The 18,702-nt window shown below is 39.3% G+C and overlaps 1 protein-coding gene across 1 annotated transcript in view; it reads right to left on the bottom strand.

Annotated features, from left to right (window-relative positions):
* Positions 1–18,702, bottom strand: part of CAPG (capping actin protein, gelsolin like) — a 315,146-nt gene that overhangs the window by 187,532 nt on the left and 108,912 nt on the right. The window contains exon 2 of the mRNA XM_044084038.1: positions 1,687–1,724. Within this exon, the coding sequence (XP_043939973.1) occupies positions 1,687–1,721 (35 nt within the window). The 5' untranslated portion in view covers positions 1,722–1,724. The remainder of the gene's footprint in view (positions 1–1,686; positions 1,725–18,702) is intronic.

Here is an 18,702-nt window from a genome sequence, read left to right as displayed (position 1 = left end):
ATGTGGGAACAATACATGCAGAAGAGGAATGGGGTTTAAAAGAAGGCAGGATCTGAATGAGCTATAAAATGTCTGACTGACAATGACTGGATAGATTATAAGTGGTATAATGTTTGCAAATACAATTATATCAACATGGTTTGTTGTGTATAATGTTTGCAACTAAAATTATGTCAGTATGATTTGTTTTCATTTGTATAAATATATGATAATTTTAATAAAGATGTTTCTTGCTTAAAGAAATAAAAAGAAGACTAGGAACTTGAACAACAGCATCTGAAGTATGGCACTAAACACGGGATGAGCACTGAAACAGGAAGAGTTGTTTCTTGTCTCCAGTTATTATTAACCAAGTAATAGAACTGAAGGAGCTAGGATATGGCTTTAGTTATTAGGGGAGAAGTACTGAACCAGAACAAGATGAGACATGGCACTAGTTAATATGGGAAGAGTACTTAAATAGAAGGAACCGGAATATGGCACTGGTTATTAGGGGACAAACTGAAGCAGAAGGAATCAGGCCATGGCACTAATTATTAGGGGACATGTGTTAGGAAAGAAGGAACTGGGGCCCTGTGCTAGTCATATGGAAGTAAACAGCAACAAGTATAATGGATGACGTCGCTAGATATAAAGGGTCAGTATGGTGGTTAGCAATAAACAAGCTTTACCAGGTCACTAACAGTAAAAAAAAAAAAACACAGAGAGTGCAGTAACAGAAAAAAACAAAACCTGCTTATATGTAGAAAATGTTTAGTACAAAAAGGGCCATGACCTGCAGAACAGCTCCACAGTCCCCAGAGAAGAAAACAGAAAAGATCAAAAGGGAACAATCACTGGAAATAATGCAAGCAGTAATAAGCCAAAAGAAACAGCAGAGACCAAGATAGCATACTGCTAACCAACAAATGCAAAATGTTTTGAACCACAAAGGAAGCGTAAATACTGTATTCAGAAGAATATTTCACTCTGAACGAATCTCAACGCAGAGTTGTCAAACAACATCCAGCATTAATTTAGTAAACAAGAATTAACTAACAAAAAGAAAAAAATAATACTTGCAGTACACCACGGTAATGTGGAGCATGTCAAGTGATGGCAAAGCGGCACTATATGGTTTCATACACATTTGTGGGGCCCGATTCCAAAAGACTTGTGCTTGGTATAAGTGACTGTAAGCCTGTCCCTGTTTCAAAAGACTTCCTTTCAGTGTAAGTGACTCATTCTGGTGTAAGCTTGCCTTATAGATAAGCCTTACACCAAAGTAAATCACTTACACCGAGAGCAAGTCTTTTGGAATCAGGGCAGGATTACACCACAGTATGTCATGACACTTGAAGCAAGTTTTTTTTGAATCTGGCACTTGAATTATGTAGCATCCCTTGTAATGTGTGTGTGTGTGTGTGTGTGTGTGTGTGTGTGTGTGTGTGTGTGTGTGTGTGTGTGTATATACAAATGTTGGATTAGAGGAGCATTTTCACCTGACAGCAAAGTCCTGTGTCCACTTCAGACAATATAAATGCAAACATACATAAGCACACCCATAAGTGTATACATTTGAACACAAACCTTTGGGGGGGGGGGGCTAAAAAAAGGAAGCTAGTAAAGTTTGGGAGGTAGAAAAAAAAAGAAGGTTGTGGCTCTCTTCTGTACCTCTGTTGAAAGAACTCAACTTAATTCTCTTACCTTTTCTGCCACTTCCAGTAAGGTGTGCCTGCCATCTTCTGAAAAAGCAAAACAAAATAGTTTTAAGCCTTAGCATTGGAAAATAATATCTTTGGTTTAATTCAGCTGTGATACAAGCAGAAACAATTTGGTTGCTATTCAAACAATGCTTCTCTTAGACTGTATTACAAAAACTAAACAATGAAACATTAATGTTCACAAACAGGTCCATTAGTTGGCACTTCTTTGCTTCGCTGCACAGGTACTATACATATTCAAGACAGCTACGTAAGGTAGATCTTACCAGAAAACCTTACCACTAAACCACCTACTGTGTTATTAAAACAAAAACAACTGGCAACTTCACTGAAGACTGAATCCGCAAAGGTTAATGAAGCACTTTTCGTCTGAATACTTCTTTGAACTTCATCAGATACTAACATTTATAAAAATCAAGTTTTAATAATCATGTTTAACCATGATTAAAATCAGCTGGTCTCTCCATCTTAAAATTTAAAGGAACAGTAGTTAAAATAGCATTGTGAACATAATATGCACTTTCCTGTTCTTTAAAACTGCCTTATTTAACAAGCACATGAATACATTTATCGCAGCAGCAATATGGTGAAAATCATAAATGAAAATTGTGTAAAAATGTAAAGAGTCTCCTCATTTATCTAACCTTACATTATAAACATTTTCAAGTAAAAAATTAATAAGTAAAACATCATTTCTATAATGTTGTTACTACAGTATTTCATCTCATTAAGCTTTTCACTTTTAAACAGCATGTGGCAGAACACGTCATTCAATCCTGGAAAGTTATAAGCATCGAGACGAATTTGCCAGAGCAATTCCAACTTTTCTAATAATAAGGTGAATGGACCCCCTCTTGGATTACTGTCCACTTGGTCAAGTATCCAGAATTTAAATACATGTTTTGGATATTGTTCTATATGCTTTGCTAAAGCATTGTCCAGTTTGTGTTTATTAATACAATATATATATTCATATATGCGGTCTCTCATTCTATGCTCGGTTTTACTGACTTAGAATGAATCACAATTTTGACATTTAGCCACATATACGTTCATTTTGGAGTTGCAATTAACTTTTCTTCTTTTACTCAAATGTGTGTTGTTTATGTGCAGTGATGCACCTACATGAATGTATTTGCAATGGGGCAACTACCACATTGTGTCATCCCTATTAGCAAAGCATATAGAACAAAGCCTAATTAGTTAATTACTTATGCAATACCATTTGTTAATGTTTTTTGAAACCGTGGTCTGTATTAAAGTGAGCACTTATGCTACTGTTGTAGGTCTGAAGAAGTCTACTAAATGAAGACAAAAAGTGCTTAACCATTTATTTTTGTATCATACTGCTTAGTTGCTAAGTAATAAACCTGTTTTTACTTTTTTTCGCTTTGGAGACTTTGTGTCCTTGAGCCTTTGTTTGTTTCCTAAATTATAAAATTATGTAGGAGGCGATATTTTAGTATTGTATAGGTTTATAAAGAGTTCAAAAGTATAATGAAGTCAAAATTATGTAGGAGAGAATATATTAATATTGTACTAGAGGACAGTGGTAATAGCATATGAGTGAGAGAGGAGGGGGTTTAAGAGGGGGAAAAAGAGGGGTATATTGACTTAAGTGCAAAAGGCAAAAAAGTTAACGATAAAAATAATTAGATTTTTTTTTACTAGAAGTCTCAACCTGGTGATAAATATGAACATGACCAGGACTGGGTAAAGTATTATTTGAGCTGGATTTTGTTAGTCATTTTACTTATTTAGAGATGGTGTTCCAGAGGTTGGAGATATAACACAAGTATAAGGAGTCCCCCTGATGAGTTATTTGCTACACTACTGCTAAGCAGAAATTTATCAACAGAATGTAGGTAGGTTGTGGGGGTGTGGGCAATAGTATATTTTTTAATGCAGGGCAATTTAAGGATAATATAAGTCTGTATGCCATAACTAGCTGAAAGTATGACAGGGCAGATATTAAGCTCTAGCCAGTTTAGCTGTTTAAAGGGTTGGTTGTGGTGAGTTCAGTGTGCAGTGTTGGTAGCATATACAGCTACTTTGTTGTAACAAAGACTACTTTAGATTTTAGACTAAACCTTAGGTTTATAAGGATAGGTGAGGAATATAAGAGGGTTGTAGCAAACAGGATAGTGACTAGCATTTTTCTTGCTGGGTATGTTAGGCAATGTTTTGCCCTGTAAAAGGATCCACATTTCTGGTACGTCTCTAATTGTTTAAGGAGATTTACAATCAAAATGTTGAAATTCAGTTACACGACAGGCTCCTCCTCAAACATGATTGGAGCAACAGACGGAATGTTGACGTTCATGTGTCTGTCCATATAGAAGGGCATACACAAGGCAGGGACATGAAGCATAGTTGGCAATGGCAGCTGCCAGCATTAATATCGACAGAACGTTGTCGATGTTGCTGCGTCGACCTTTGGACCTACTTAATATTTATGAGTCGATGATGTGTGTTGCGGAAACCACCATTCTCAGTTGTAAGTTTCGAGCTTTTGATAGTAAACCATTTAAAGAATATGTTGGTCAAATTTAAAATTGTCATCTGTCACAATGCCTAGTAACTTATTATGTGATAATACCTCAGTTTTAGTATTATTTGCAGATGTGACCAAGAAAGACTGTTTTTGATTGAGATGTTTTGTAGTGAACAGCATCAGTTTTGTTTTATTGGGATTAAAGAGCAGGTTTAAATTTTTCATCCAGATAATGTTTTGGAGTGAACAGCATCAGTTTTGTTTTACTGGGATTAAACAGCAGGTTTAAAATTTTCATCCAAGTTTTGTTTGAAGAAAAACAAATTTGAGTGATTTCTCTGAGGCTGGATAATGTAGGAGATATGCATATTAAAATCAAATAATTTGTGCATTATACTATATTCGCTTGATATATGGCAGTGTAAAGCATAATTATAAAAATATTGAAGAGAATGGCTCTTAATAAAGAGCCATGTGAGACACTTATGGTAGTTGGGAGAGAGAAGGAGAGGTCATTTTGCCATTTGACTGTTTATTGCCTTCCAGACAGTTAACTGAGGAACCATATAAGGGAGGACTGAGTGAGACCTACAGAAGAGAGTTCAGTGAATAAATGTTGGTGTGATACAATGTTAAATCCTTTGGTTAAGTCTAGGAACATAGCTGACACTAGGTTACCATTGCTCCTATGCTGGTTTACAGTGTCGGTGAAATGAAGGAGGGATTATGGTTGTGCTGTGGTGGGGTCTGAAACCATGCTGTGTTTGGGAGTGCAGATTATTTGAATTTAGGTGAAATAGAAGTTGAGTATGAATATATTGTTCCAAGTATTTTTGATAGGGGAAGAGGACTGCAATGGGTCTGTGTTATTAAATTCTGTAGATATGCCACCTTTGTGTAAAGATATAGTAAAGGATTTTTTCCAGATGGAAGGAATGTATTTTTCTGATACAGATCCAGTTATCAAGAACGACACTGGAGAAACAACAATCTAACATTCTCTTGTAAAGTAAGTTTAGGTGATTTCTGTGGATTTTCTCAGTCCTGTCTGCCTCCTTCATGTTATGCATTTTCTGCATTTGCAGGTGAATACACTACTTTGCCTGTGATCACCCAGGTGACTGAATGATCATACCTCAATCCTCCCTTTGTCCTCGATTACCTCCCCATATCCACCCCAGTATCTCACATCTTCTACCACCTATGTTTGACAGTGCCTTTCAAACATGACATCACAAAGTACTGACAAACCTAACAACTCATTCCTGATTGATGACACTGAATGCTTACTCTTTCTACACTGCTATTCCTACTCACCCTAAACAGTTACTTTGCTACAGGATTTTCATTTTACTCATCATACTATACAACTAATCTAACACCTTTTTTCTTGCAGTTGAAAAGGAGATGCCATCTTCAGCAATGTTATGCTATCTTTGTTTAAACCCTTTCATCTTCTTTCTTAGCTTCCTCGCTAGCTATTATGAACTTATTTCTAAGAAACAAATGTTTTCTGTTTCCTGTGAGCACAAATACGAAGGCTTTATACTTGAGTATAAGTTTATACAATAATGTGCTTTCAGTTTAAAAATTTATTACTCAGGACAACAGCGAGTGTGTGATTTTTACATGCATAGGACACATGATAGGGAAAGGCAAAGCAGCTGCTGTCTCTTGGACTCAAGGCATAGCAGTATTGCCAGTGCTATTGTCATCATAAAGGTTAGCATTCATGTACCTGTAAGTAGGAATTTGTTCAAAACAGACCGATCCGTTACCATTTCCCAGTTTTCTGACAATGTACTGTACATTACTGTACATTACTTAGCTGTTCAGTGCTGTTGTGCATTTATCTGACTCTCTTCAGCCATGCAGGTGTGTCAGAGTCACAGCCTTAATTGGACGGCTGCAGAACTTCATCCTTACTAGACAGGGTGCAGCAGGCTGTGCCTCACCACAAGCACAAATGTTATTTACCTCAAGAAGCTTTGCAACTTGTAGAAAAAACTCTGGACTAGCATGAATAATGGCACCTTCTGATGCTCAGCTCTTAATCAAAAGCCTGGCAAAAGTGTGACTTGTCATGCTGTTACTGCCCTCAAAAATGTATGTACATTATAATTCTCTCCAGTTTAACTGAAATTTGTTCATCTAGCTTCTTAGCACTCTTTGCCCAGTATCTTCAACACCTATTAAATGTAATGCTTCCTCTTCCTTATAAGTAACTTTCATACCAGCATTTCCCACTAAAGTAATATGCTCCGTAAATGTTTTCAATGCAATATAATTCGGTGGTAACACTTCATTATTTCTCATAATTTCATGTCACTAAGTGAGATGCTGCCTCCAAGTATAATCTTCAAATTTCACAGACATTCCTAAATGTCTCTTTACTACTTCCCGTGTTGACTGTCCATAACTACATTTCAGATCTAATTTTCCTTATATAATTTCTTTCCACTGTACCTACTTGACCATCAAGACTTCAATGAATAACCGAATTATACATTCATTCTTCCCATTTATTGTAAAACTGCAATACTACTTCCTACATACAGGTGGGCCTGTACTGCAAGCTGCATAGAGGTGTGAGGAGTAGCCATGTACCACATACATGCACAACATTGTAGTGTTACAGCTTTCACCTTTGTACACACATGGCAAAGCTCCAAATATGCAGTTTTCAAAATTTGGAATGGTGATTTGTTACAGCAGCACCGCAACATGCCCTGCCCTGTAGTGCTGGACCTCATGAGGCATGCATTACAGAGTTTTTACTTCTCCTGCATGATTGACACATGTGGCATTCAGGTGGTACTGCAATGTGAGGTGAGGCTGGGAACAGCATGTCAATATTGGCACCTAAGGAAGGCTATTATGCTTGCAGTACCCATGCTTTTATACAGGCAGTGCTCTGGAGATGACCTCTGGTGAACCCAACAGTCATGTGACAGGCTTGGCTAATGACAGAATATGCCACGAATACGTAATGGTATTTATTAACCTAGAATATTGGAGAATCCCATTATCTTCGAATGGAATAGTGGGTGTCTGTACAGCTTGTGGAAGTGTAGAGAGTGCTCCACCCCCCACCCCCACCCCCAGCATAATGTCATATCTATGGCTGCATGTTTTGAATTTAGTACTGGGGTAGCATTGCAGGATGATACAGGCTCTTTGCAAAGGTACCCCAATGCATTGGGAATTTTAGAACCGATATAAAACAATGCTTATCAACAAATGTTATTGAAAAATCAGTCTAAGAAATACTTCTCATGAATAATGAAAAGAATGTTCACATATACATGCAACAGTTTTAACTTCTCTTCTGGAGTATCACTTGTATCTTCATTTAGAGAGATACTGTGTGCTGAGTACTGCAGTTTATCTGGATGATGAATAGTTAATTGGGCATACCAGAAGAACATTTACAGACCATGCAGGAAAAACTAGAGAACAAGTCTGAGTCTTTAAAAAAAAAGCAAATTTGTTTATGTGGTTTTTAAACAGGAGTTCAGTCCATGAGCCATTTCATAGCTGTAAAGCTTATGTCCTTCAGAGACTAAAGCCATGAAAGAGGCACCATCGACTGCAGCTGTTTCTAAGTTGTAAGCATATTTCAATCTGCTTAATTACTGTAACAGTTCTACCAGATCTAGCAACCTTTTTCTACCCTATGAATTACCTTTGTGCAAATATGTAGCGTGGAAAGGACTAAAACAGGAAATGTTTCCAACATTAACTTTTCTACAGTCTACAGATGCCCTCTAACAGTATTCATCTGACAGGGACTTGCCCATATGAAACAAGAACTGTGGTTTCTCACAGAATGCCCGAAGGTAACAAGAAACCATTTGTTTTTATGCCTTCTGCACCAAGTTTTCATGAAGAAGACAATTCACGACTTCACAAGGAAAGCAAAAGATTTCATAAGTACTTGTGTGGCTGTGTTTTCACAATATACATATTCAGCAAAGTATTCATTAGTTGTTGTTGTTTGTCTTACGGCTTTTCCCGGTTAGGGGTCGCCGCAGCGGAACTCCGGTCCGCTAATGATTGGCAGTTGTTTTTATGGTGTCAAGTTGCCAGCCCAATGCCCAACCTTCAATGAAGGCACGCTCATTCAACGCATGTCTTTCAAATGCCCACTCGACCGCGGGGAGGACATGCAGACTCCACACAGAAGGCACTCCCAACCCAAGCCAGGAATCGAACGGGAGAACCTCTTGCTGTGAGGCAACAATGCTACCTCTGCACCAGTGTGTGAACTAAAAGAAAAACTGTACCACAGATCGATTTAATCAAGACCATTATGCTGAACAATACTGTTCAGACTGCATAACGGTGAGATTGTGTGCAGGTCAAGGCATGTATTATTCTGGTAATGATGCAGTGAATAAAAAGGTTACCTGTCTCTGAGAAGATTGCAGACCTCGACACCACTAATTAGATCTTGAGGACAGATACAATGATCAGTGCTTCACTGTGTTTTGAACAATTATTCACTAGACACCACAAGTCATCACAAGTTCATGAATATTTTCTGTCTGTCCTGCAACTCAGCAATGTTTTACGCTGTACAATTCTAGACATTAAACCTTAAAGATCTCATTGAAACTCAAAGAAGTCTATCTGTTCTCAAAATGCATTCCCTTAGTAGTTTTCTACTTAGTAGCTGTCCTTATATAATTTAAATTTGCATTATCTCTTTTATTTTCAACTACATCTCTTCCAAAAAAAAAACGCCCTTCATAGCCATAACATGTTCTGCCCTCATGGATTGCACTGCATGAAGTTCTGTTTCCTTGCTGATGTGCTGACATCATTTCAGGGTCAGCATTGCCATTATTTGGTCAAAAGGAAGTAAAAAGGGGTTCAGAGAGAGAGTATTTTCAGATTGGGGCAGTTTTACTTGTATTTCTTGTCCAAGTTTCAGTTTTAAGGTAAGTTGCACTTTGTTGGTTAATCTGGTCTTCAAACTCCCATACAGTCTGGGTTCCTTTTTATGTGAAAAGGACTGTAAAGGTTGTTTTTGTTTCATTGTCACACAAGCACATTACATACAGTACAAAGTAAATAACTCTTAATTGTCTCTGACTTTGCCTAAGGTCACAGAATCTTACATCCCTGATTTTGCCTAATATTTTTACTCTGACCATTCATTGTAAAACTTTTAATTTTCTAGTAAATCACACACTAATACTAGATATTAGACTTTCATAGTTTATAGTTCATTTTGCCTGGAAACAGTGTTACCAAAAGCTGATGAAATCGGTGGGGGGATAGTGGTTAAAAGGGGTACCTACTGATGTAAAACAGGGCAAATATTCATTTATGTTTTGGTATCTGATACCATAAGGGAAGCAAACAGAATATGAAATATGTGCATACCTGTGAAAGCATATAGAATATATAAGTACTTTGCTGGAACATAAAAAAATGAAAGAAATATTACTTTTAACTAGAAAGAGTATTTTGGTTCATGTTTCATAACAACACACTGATAACATGACTGAGATACATACAGAGTTTTTCAGCTTAATGAAATAAAACGTATATATTTTGTGAAGAAGGTGACAATACCGGAGCATCAAAATGCCTACGTATTATATTGGTGGCACTTAGCAATAAAGGGCCATTTCTCTGCAGTAGCTCAAAATGTTACAGTAAATTCCTCAGAGTGCTATACATGACCTTTAGTTATACAATGTACTTAGCCTGTGGGTCTAGCAGATATCTCCACGACTTTACATTCTTATAATGCAGTTCACTGTATATTAGCCTAAACTGGAGATCAATAACAAAAAGCCTGTCTGTACTCTGGAGAATAATTAGGATTTTTACTAATGATACATTGATAACTTGGTAAAGAAGTATTTTAGGCCATTATTGTACTGAAAGCACTAAGCAGAAATGCACTGTTAACACAGATGAAAACCAAGTATAGTGTATAAATGTTAGGTAGTTGGCTACAAAACACACTTAAGATTGCAGTTCTAACATTAGAGCTTCTAAATACTGCACATCTCTACATGTGACCTTACAGTTTTAGTTACTTGAAAGCATGGCATTGTAACCATAACATTTTAAACTGAAACAATATATATTTTGTTTCAAAATGTAGAGAAGTTTTACTTGATGTATTGGCTAATCAATAAGGAAGTATGGTATGCCATTATTTTATTCAGTGTACTGAGGAGACGTTCACCACAACACCCACAATGAAACATTAGTATAATACAAAATGAATTGGCAGTAAAGGTACATAAAATAAAGCCAAAGGCTATATCTGTGTCTATCTTTGAGATTATTACAACATTTTCTGGTAATATCAGGATATTTAGCTAGAAAACACACTTAGAACTGCAATTCTAACCAAACAGATTCCAATGCAGCATGTCTTGGATTTTGACTCCACAGTTTTGGCTGCTTGAAGGCATGGTATTCAAACTACTGCACATTATACTGAAAATGTATAGTATCCACTTCTGAGATACTGCAAGTGTATTATATATATGTCCTGGATACTAGTTTTAACCAGTCTTTTATGCAGAGGGTCAGTAACCCTCAGGTGAAAGCTAAACTCACTACTGGACTGTAGCAACGAAAGCTATCTGAAATACAGGATTTACTAGCATTATATAAGAGACCACATGTCAATATAGTTCTATACTGTGACAACATATGCCATCTAATATCCTGGCTTTACAGGTTATGTACAAAAGAGGTCATATGTGAGTTTCCTCAAGGCAATTCACAATAAAAATGCAGGGAATTCCTTCTCTAACCCCAGTGGCAGCAATCTTTATAAAAATATTTTTTTATTTTGTCTACTAACTTATACGCACAAATGTATGGCCAACTGAAAAAATAAAAGGCACTACAGGCTCAAACAGATACTCTACTTTTTTTTCTATGATGTGTATGTTTCTTCGCATTTGGGAGTCAGATAAGCAATTTGAACTTGCCATTTATCTTGCCCCTTCCTTTAAAAGTCTGCTCTACCTCCACCACAAGTACGTTGGTGTCACAATAGACAGCAACCAATGTGAATCAAAAAAACTGCTGTCCTGAGCTTCAGTTAGTGACATGGACAATATAACACTATTCAAGGCTTTTTCTGGCTGTCAGACACCCCAAATGTCCCAGTAATAATCCACCACTGGGTAGTACCTTCAAAACATTTCTTGTTTTGCCCCCCACAAGACAAACACAAACTATTCTGTTATTTAAAAATAGTGAAAAAACAAATACTTATTCAAGTGCCTTAACAGAAAATAAAGAAACAAGCCTTTGCTATGATACTTGAATGACTTTTTTTAATGTGAGCCAAGGAGTTAGCTAAGGGCTAAGACAATGAACCTGTGGAAAGTTTGTGTGTGGGGTGCACACACTCCTTTGATCCTATGGTTCCAGTGCCCTTGCCTGGAAAATGCACGATAATGCAAAACCCATTCCATTAATAGATATGTTGCACTCAGCTTGAGTGCAGCATTAGCATATTTACTTGCTTACAAAAATCAGTGGAAAGACACCCAACCTACTAGTGCAGAAAAAAACTGAATTTGCATCATCATAGTGCAAGCATGGAGCTACCAGGACAGGAAACACTGTCCTCTTAAGTCTGCTTTTAGCCAAAATTCGAGAGAATGAAATAACAGAAACAGAAAATCCAGCAAACTGGATTTCCAGAGTGAGCCGCTAAACACGCGTTTTCCAGCTTGTACCAACTCAGCACAGATCCTCGTGGTGGCCTGCAGAGTGATCCAAGCAGCAGAGAGCTAAAAGAGTGACTTTCTACCAGATATAAGTATTTTTTGTGGCTTTCCCACTGTTATTTAAGCTAGCGACTGCATTTCGCCTGTTTTACTGCTACTTTAAGTGATTTCTGCATTTTACACTGTTTATTGCACTTTAAGTTACTAATTGTTGCAAATTGTTTCTGTAGGCTACACACTAAAGTGCGCTAGCCGATTTACAGCATTTATAGCATTTACTGTCTGTTTTTTTCCTTGTCTCTGTAATAAAACAAAAAAAAAATCTCTTGTTTTCCCGCCTTACTGAACTAGAGTAGTCCAGTTTCAGAGTTGCTGATCCCTGGGCTTTGTTTTTAGTTCCTGTTACTGATCCATTGCCTTATTAGGGAGGAGGGAAGTTTCTTTGCTTACCAGTGGGAGTGGGAAGCACTGAGCAGCCTTTCTGTTCGATTTGGTGAAGTTTCAGCCAGAAACTAGTAGTCCATTGGTCGTTTTGGGCCAATTCCTAGCTCCTTTCAGCCCCCTGCTATAAAACACGCTAAACACGCATTTTCCAGCTTGTACCAACTCAGCACAGATCCTCATGGTGGCCTGCAGAGTGATCCAAGCAGCAGAGAGCTAAAAGAGTGACTTTCTACCAGATATAAGTATTTTTTGTGGCTTTCCCACTGTTATTTAAGCTAGCGACTGCATTTCGCCTGTTTTATTGCTACTTTAAGTGATTTCTGCATTTTACACTGTTTATTGCACTTTAAGTTACTAATTGTTGCAAATTGTTTCTGTAGGCTACACACTAAAGTGCGCTAGCCGATTTACAGCATTTATAGCATTTACTGTCTGTTTTTCCTTGTCTCTGTAATAAAACAAAAAAATCTCTTGTTTTCCGCCTTACTGAACTAGAGTAGTCCAGTTTCAGAGTTGCTGATCCCTGGGCTTTGTTTTAGTTCCTGTTACTGATCCATTGCCTTATTAGGAAGGAGGAAGTTTCTTTGCTTACCAGTGGGAGTGGGAAGCACTGAGCGCCTTTTGTCTGATTTGGTGAAGTTTCAGCCAGAAACTAGTAGTCCATTGGTAGTTTTGGGCCAATTCCTAGCTCCCTTCAGCCCCCTGCTATAAAACACGCTAAACGCGCGTAAGCGTGATTTAACGCGGAGTTACCACTGTTGCACACAAGAGCAGCGGCGGTTAAACAAGGTTAAACTATTTGGGCCATCTAAATTCCACTCTTCCAATTTTCCCTTAAAACTACCTTCCTCGAGCTGTACTGCTGATCTAACCAGCATATCCTATAACTGAAAAGTTCATCTCTACTTGATTCCCAAGTAGACTATTCTCTATCTGTAAAGCCTAGCACTTACTCCTACAGTACTTGCACCTTGATAAAGCACTCTTATTATAGATAGTACCCCACCAGCCTAAAACCCACTTCCCCCGGAGTCCTTTGAAAGTCTCTTTATCTACTACTTCTAGTATGTCGAGGGATCAGTTGCTAGTGTCCTCTCCAGCTCAACTGGTGAACCTGGGAATATTGAGGCAATGTTACAACTGCCTCATGTACACAGACAATCCTCTCCTTCTCCCACAAAACACAAATACATACGAGAGATGCAACTATACGGCCAAACTGGAGGCTGAGCTCTCTCAACATAGGACTGGCAAGACCAGACAGGAGGAGAAGGTAACCACACACAATACATACCCAGTCACACATGGTACCATCACAACTTCAAAGCATACACATACTCACACAAAGACATACTCAGAGGCTCTGATCAAAAATTTACCAAAACAGCAGAGGCCACCAAAGCAGACAACCAAACAACTACCACCTCACGACCCAACACATGCAACACATAGACCACACAGTCAGAGTGTCAAACAGTCACAGCCCTTAAGGCCAAACAAAATGCCAGACACACTTGTCATTGGTGATTCCATAGTCAGACACACTGACGTCCCGCTCACCAGACTGAGTAAAGAGAAGGTCACAGTAAGCTGCCTGTTGGGCGCTAGAATCCGCCACATAACGCAAGCACTCAGGTCTCTCAACAGCAGGTACAAGTACGACTCAGTCATTGTCCACGCTGGTGTCAACGACCTGAGACGTACCTCCTTGGACTACGTGAAAAGGGACATCGAGGAGCTCTCTGATTATGTAGCCCAGGCAGGTATGACCCTGACCTTGAGCAGTATCCTACCTTCACCTAGAATGATGCCACAATACAGTGATAAGATGATCAGCTTTAATAATTGGCTTAAATTCTGGTGTCATTCAAAGGGGATCAATGTCTGTCTGCCTGGGATGACATGCTGGACAAGCCACGCTGCCGCAAGGGACGGCTTGCACCTGTCACCCTGGGCTTCCGGATATTGGCAAAGGCTCTTGCCACCCCATAGTGCCTTTTTAGGCAAGGCTCAAATTCTAAACCTACCACCCTAGAACACCAAAAGGAAAAAACTAAGGGTAATGCTGCTCAATGCCAGAAGTCTCAATCTCAAGATGCACGCACTCGAGGCCCTTCTCAATATGGAGAACATCGATGTCTGTGCTGTGACAGAAACCTGGTTCAAGGCTCCTGAGAGCACCCCAGCACTAACAGGTTTCACCTCATATCATGCATTCCGGCCCCAAAATCCGGACAACACCAAGAAAGGAGGGGTGTCCATATTCATAAAGGACACCCACACCTCAAGGTTGGTGGCAACGACGATGCATCGGAGACCATCCAGGTGCAATTAACCATAGGCAAGACTGCTCTGCAATTTGTAGCATGTTACAGGCCACCCTCTCAAACTCAGGAACCTCACATGGCCTTCCTGAAAACATTGGAGGGGATAAATGTATCTCCAAACACCATCATACTAGGTGACTTCAACTACCCTAATATAGACTGGGAACACTACTCAAGCCCGAACACTCTAACCCAAAGATTCCTGGAGTTCATAAACTCAAATGCCATGGAGCAACTAGTCACCATCCCCACAAGAGGAGAAAACATACTTGATCTCATCATCACGAACATGGGATCAAAATGTTCAACACCGGAAGTCTACCCCTCACTGGTGAGATCAGATCATAAACTAATCTTGCTGGAGGTCCTCATCCCGCCCCCACCTGAAACAAAAAAGACCACAGTGAAAAACTTCTCAAAAGCCGATTTCACACTTCTAAAAACTAGTGTGGTCTCCTTTAAGGCCCCTGAGCCAGTGGTAAACATTACTCAAACCGCTGAATCACTTACAATTCTACCAGCACCTACAGGACTGCATGGATCAGGCAATCCCAAACAAAACTAAGACTCTCTGTACCAAAGGCAAGTGTCCAGTCTGGTGGACCCCAGCCATAAACAAGCTCTACAACAAAAGGAGGAAGCTACTACAAGATCAAGCAAAATCCTTGAAAGGTAAGACACCTTTGATCATTATAAGTAAAAAACTTAAGAGCTCTCATAAAATCATCCAAGGCAAATTTTGAGAGAAAAATCGCCAAGGACTCTAAAGAGAATCATAAGGCCTTCTTTAGCTGTGTTAGAAATCTAGGAGGAAACTCCCAGATATGCTCAGAATTAGTTCAAAATGATGTGAAAATTACTGAACCTACACACACTGCCAACATACTGGCTGACAGGTTCAGTGCAAACTCCCCCCCCCTCCCTCCCAAAAGGAGAGATATCTATTCCAGAGGATTGTAGCCCCCCAAACATCTCCAACGCCCAGGTGAGAACTGCCCTCACTAAGGCAAAAAACACAGCATCCATGGGACCGGATGGTGTCCCCGGCTGTGTGCTTCATGAACTCAACGAGGAATTAAACGCACAGTTAGGACAGCTGTTTAATCTTAGCCTCACCTCAGGATACGTACCCAAGGAGTGGCGCACGGCGACTGTGGTCCCACTTCATAAGGGCGGTGCCTCCACAGACCCTGGAAATTACCGCCCCATTAGCTTGACAAGCCTTATCTGCAAAGCCATGGAGAGGATCATAATGGAACTCATAAATAAAGACATAGGGAACTTGCAGACTTTGGATCCAACCCAGTTTGGCTTTGTCAAAGGCAGATCCTGCCTCTTAAACTTGGTTGACTTTTGAGACAGTCACCAAGGCCATTGATGAGGAAAGGCAGTCCATACAGCCTACCTCAACCTGGCAAAGGCCTTGACACAATACCCCACTCAGGTATCATCGAAAAACTCATCAGCTTGAATGTAAACCCATACATCACAAGATGGGTTGCAAACTGGCTAAGTGACAGAACCCACAGGGTCAGAGTTGCTGGAGCCATGTCAGACTCAAAGCCTGTCACAAGTGGTGTCCCACAGGGCTCAGTCCTGGGTCCACTCTTGTTCGGCATCTACTTTACTGAAGTACAAGCAAACACAGGAGGGTTATGGCTGACAAAGTTTGCAGATGACTGCAAACTGGGCGCCATAGTCGAAAACACATCTGACACAGATATCCTCCAGAAGGGCCTCACAGAAACGGATAACTGGTGCCAGAGCCATGGCCTGAAGTTAAACGCCAAAAAATGCATAGTCATACCCTTCGGGAAAAACAAGGTTACCCCTAGCTACCATATAGGTGGCAATCCACTGAGCACAGAAAAAGTCATCAGAGATCTGAGGACCCAGGTTGACAGTAGCCTTTCGTTTGACACTCATGTTGCTAAAGTAGTTAGGAAAACCTTCTATATCACCCACCTGATCATGAAGGGATTCACATCTAGATCAAGGGAGGTCATCGTCCCCACTGTACTCATCACTCATTAGACCTATGATTGAGTACAATGCCCCGTTCGGAATGTATCTGACCAGACACCTGCTGCAGCTTGAAAGGCCCCAAAAGTTCCTCACCAAAAGGATAAAGGGTCTCAAAAATATGTCTTATGCTGCCCGACTGAAAGAACTCCAGCTCTATTCAGTCTCATACCACTTGCTCAGAGGTGACCTGTGCCTGACATATAAGGCCATGTCAAACCCAGATTTGATGAATATGCTTCACCTCAAAAAATCTAGATCCCTCAGAACCACAAGGGTGGAAGACTTAAACCTTGACACGGTTATAAATAGAACGTGCTGGAGGGACAGATTCATCACCCAGAGACTCCCTATGCTGTGGAACAAAATCCCGGTACATGTGAGGCAGAGCACCTCTCTGGCCTTGTTCAAGAGGAATCTTGACCAATGGATGGGAGATTGCAGATATACCCCAGGGATTACTTCAGTGTCACTGCTTGACAGAGGCACAGCAAAATGATAGGCATAGTTTTTATTCAAACTAAAGGGGTGGCGAAAGCCACATAACTGTGGGCTAGGCTTATAAATGCCCTTGGGCAGATAGCCTAGTATGAACCTATGAACCTATGAACCTATGAAACCACCCTGTCTAACCCAGAAGAAAAAGACCGCTGATATGTGCAGATTGCACATGATCTTCAAGTGTCAAACACTGGTGTGTTTTTGTAATCTATATTCAAAAAAGTCGCACTTCAAGATTCTCTGCTACTGACAACATTGTATGAAGCTTATCTTGAAATGTAAATGAAAAGCTTAGTTAATGTGTTAAATATGGAGGCTTTGCATGAGCCAGGGTGTGGAAACTGATACAAGACCATGTGACAGCTATCAAATTAAAAACTCACCACCTAATACATATTCACACCCATGAGAATAAACTGAAAATCCATGATCTAGTCTGCATATAGAGTATACTAGCCCATTCTTTGGATATTGGTTCTGGTTTTGTTCGCTGCCCATTCAAATTGGATGGGTGGGTACACCATGAGTTTGTCCACTTCTTAAGTAACTAATGAAACCAGAACAAAATAACAGAAGTTTTTGATTAAAAACATTAAGATGAAAAGTTCTGCAACTAGAGATGAAATGTATGTGGTCATAGGTAATAATTTCCCTGTAATGAGACAAGCTGAAGCTACATTATCAGAAAGTGTGATTCAATGTTAATATGAAAAAATATGGAAAATTTACTGAGCATCCCAGGGGTTCCTACAAGATTGTTATCAAAGACCCTTATCCATAGCTTTGGAAGCAGCAGTGATGAACCTATACTGTTACCTGATACAAAGGAATGACAATGTTTTGACATCTTCAAAGTTAATTGTTACTTCCTCACCTATATATTCCCTGCACAAATGGTATACCTCTGTTCATCTCAAAGACTAGGGAAAACTCTTTTCAATGAAACAGCAAGGATGCCCTCCTGTTTCACTGAAGACAGCACTGCACACATACCTGCTGTTAGCAAATGACATTGATGCCTTGATACCAGAAACATCAGCCTTATTGGATGACTGCTCATTTATCACTGAACAGATTATTTGGTCTTAATTTTCCTGTCACTAGCTGCTTTAAAGTTGTTGTTTAACAGTGAATTCTTAGCAAAGAAAAGCACAGTGTAGTATATTTAACATGTGTCTATACAGCGGCTTTGCCATACAGTAAAAGTTCTTTGGTAAAAATAGCCTGATCAGATCACAATGATTCTGTTCTGTTTCCTGTTTCTGAAATGTTGCTGGCTGAGACAATCATCTGTGTTGCTACTGCAAAATTTGATTGCATATTAAAATGTATGAATCATTAAAGATGTTAGGCTTTCTTCAGTTCTCTGCAAAGTATTTATTTTGTTCACAATGACCCTTTCCACATTAAGTAGACTATTAAAGTTTATGGCATTTTCCCTGATAAAAATATGCGTGCATATTACTGTTAAGAATTTGTTTAACAATTATGTA

The sequence above is a fragment of the Protopterus annectens genome, chromosome 9.part0 (genome assembly GCF_019279795.1).
Source record: "Protopterus annectens isolate FY-2018-M chromosome 9.part0, PAN1.0, whole genome shotgun sequence".
NCBI lineage: Eukaryota > Metazoa > Chordata > Ceratodontiformes > Protopteridae > Protopterus > Protopterus annectens.
This window is presented reverse-complemented; position numbering and strand designations above follow the sequence as displayed.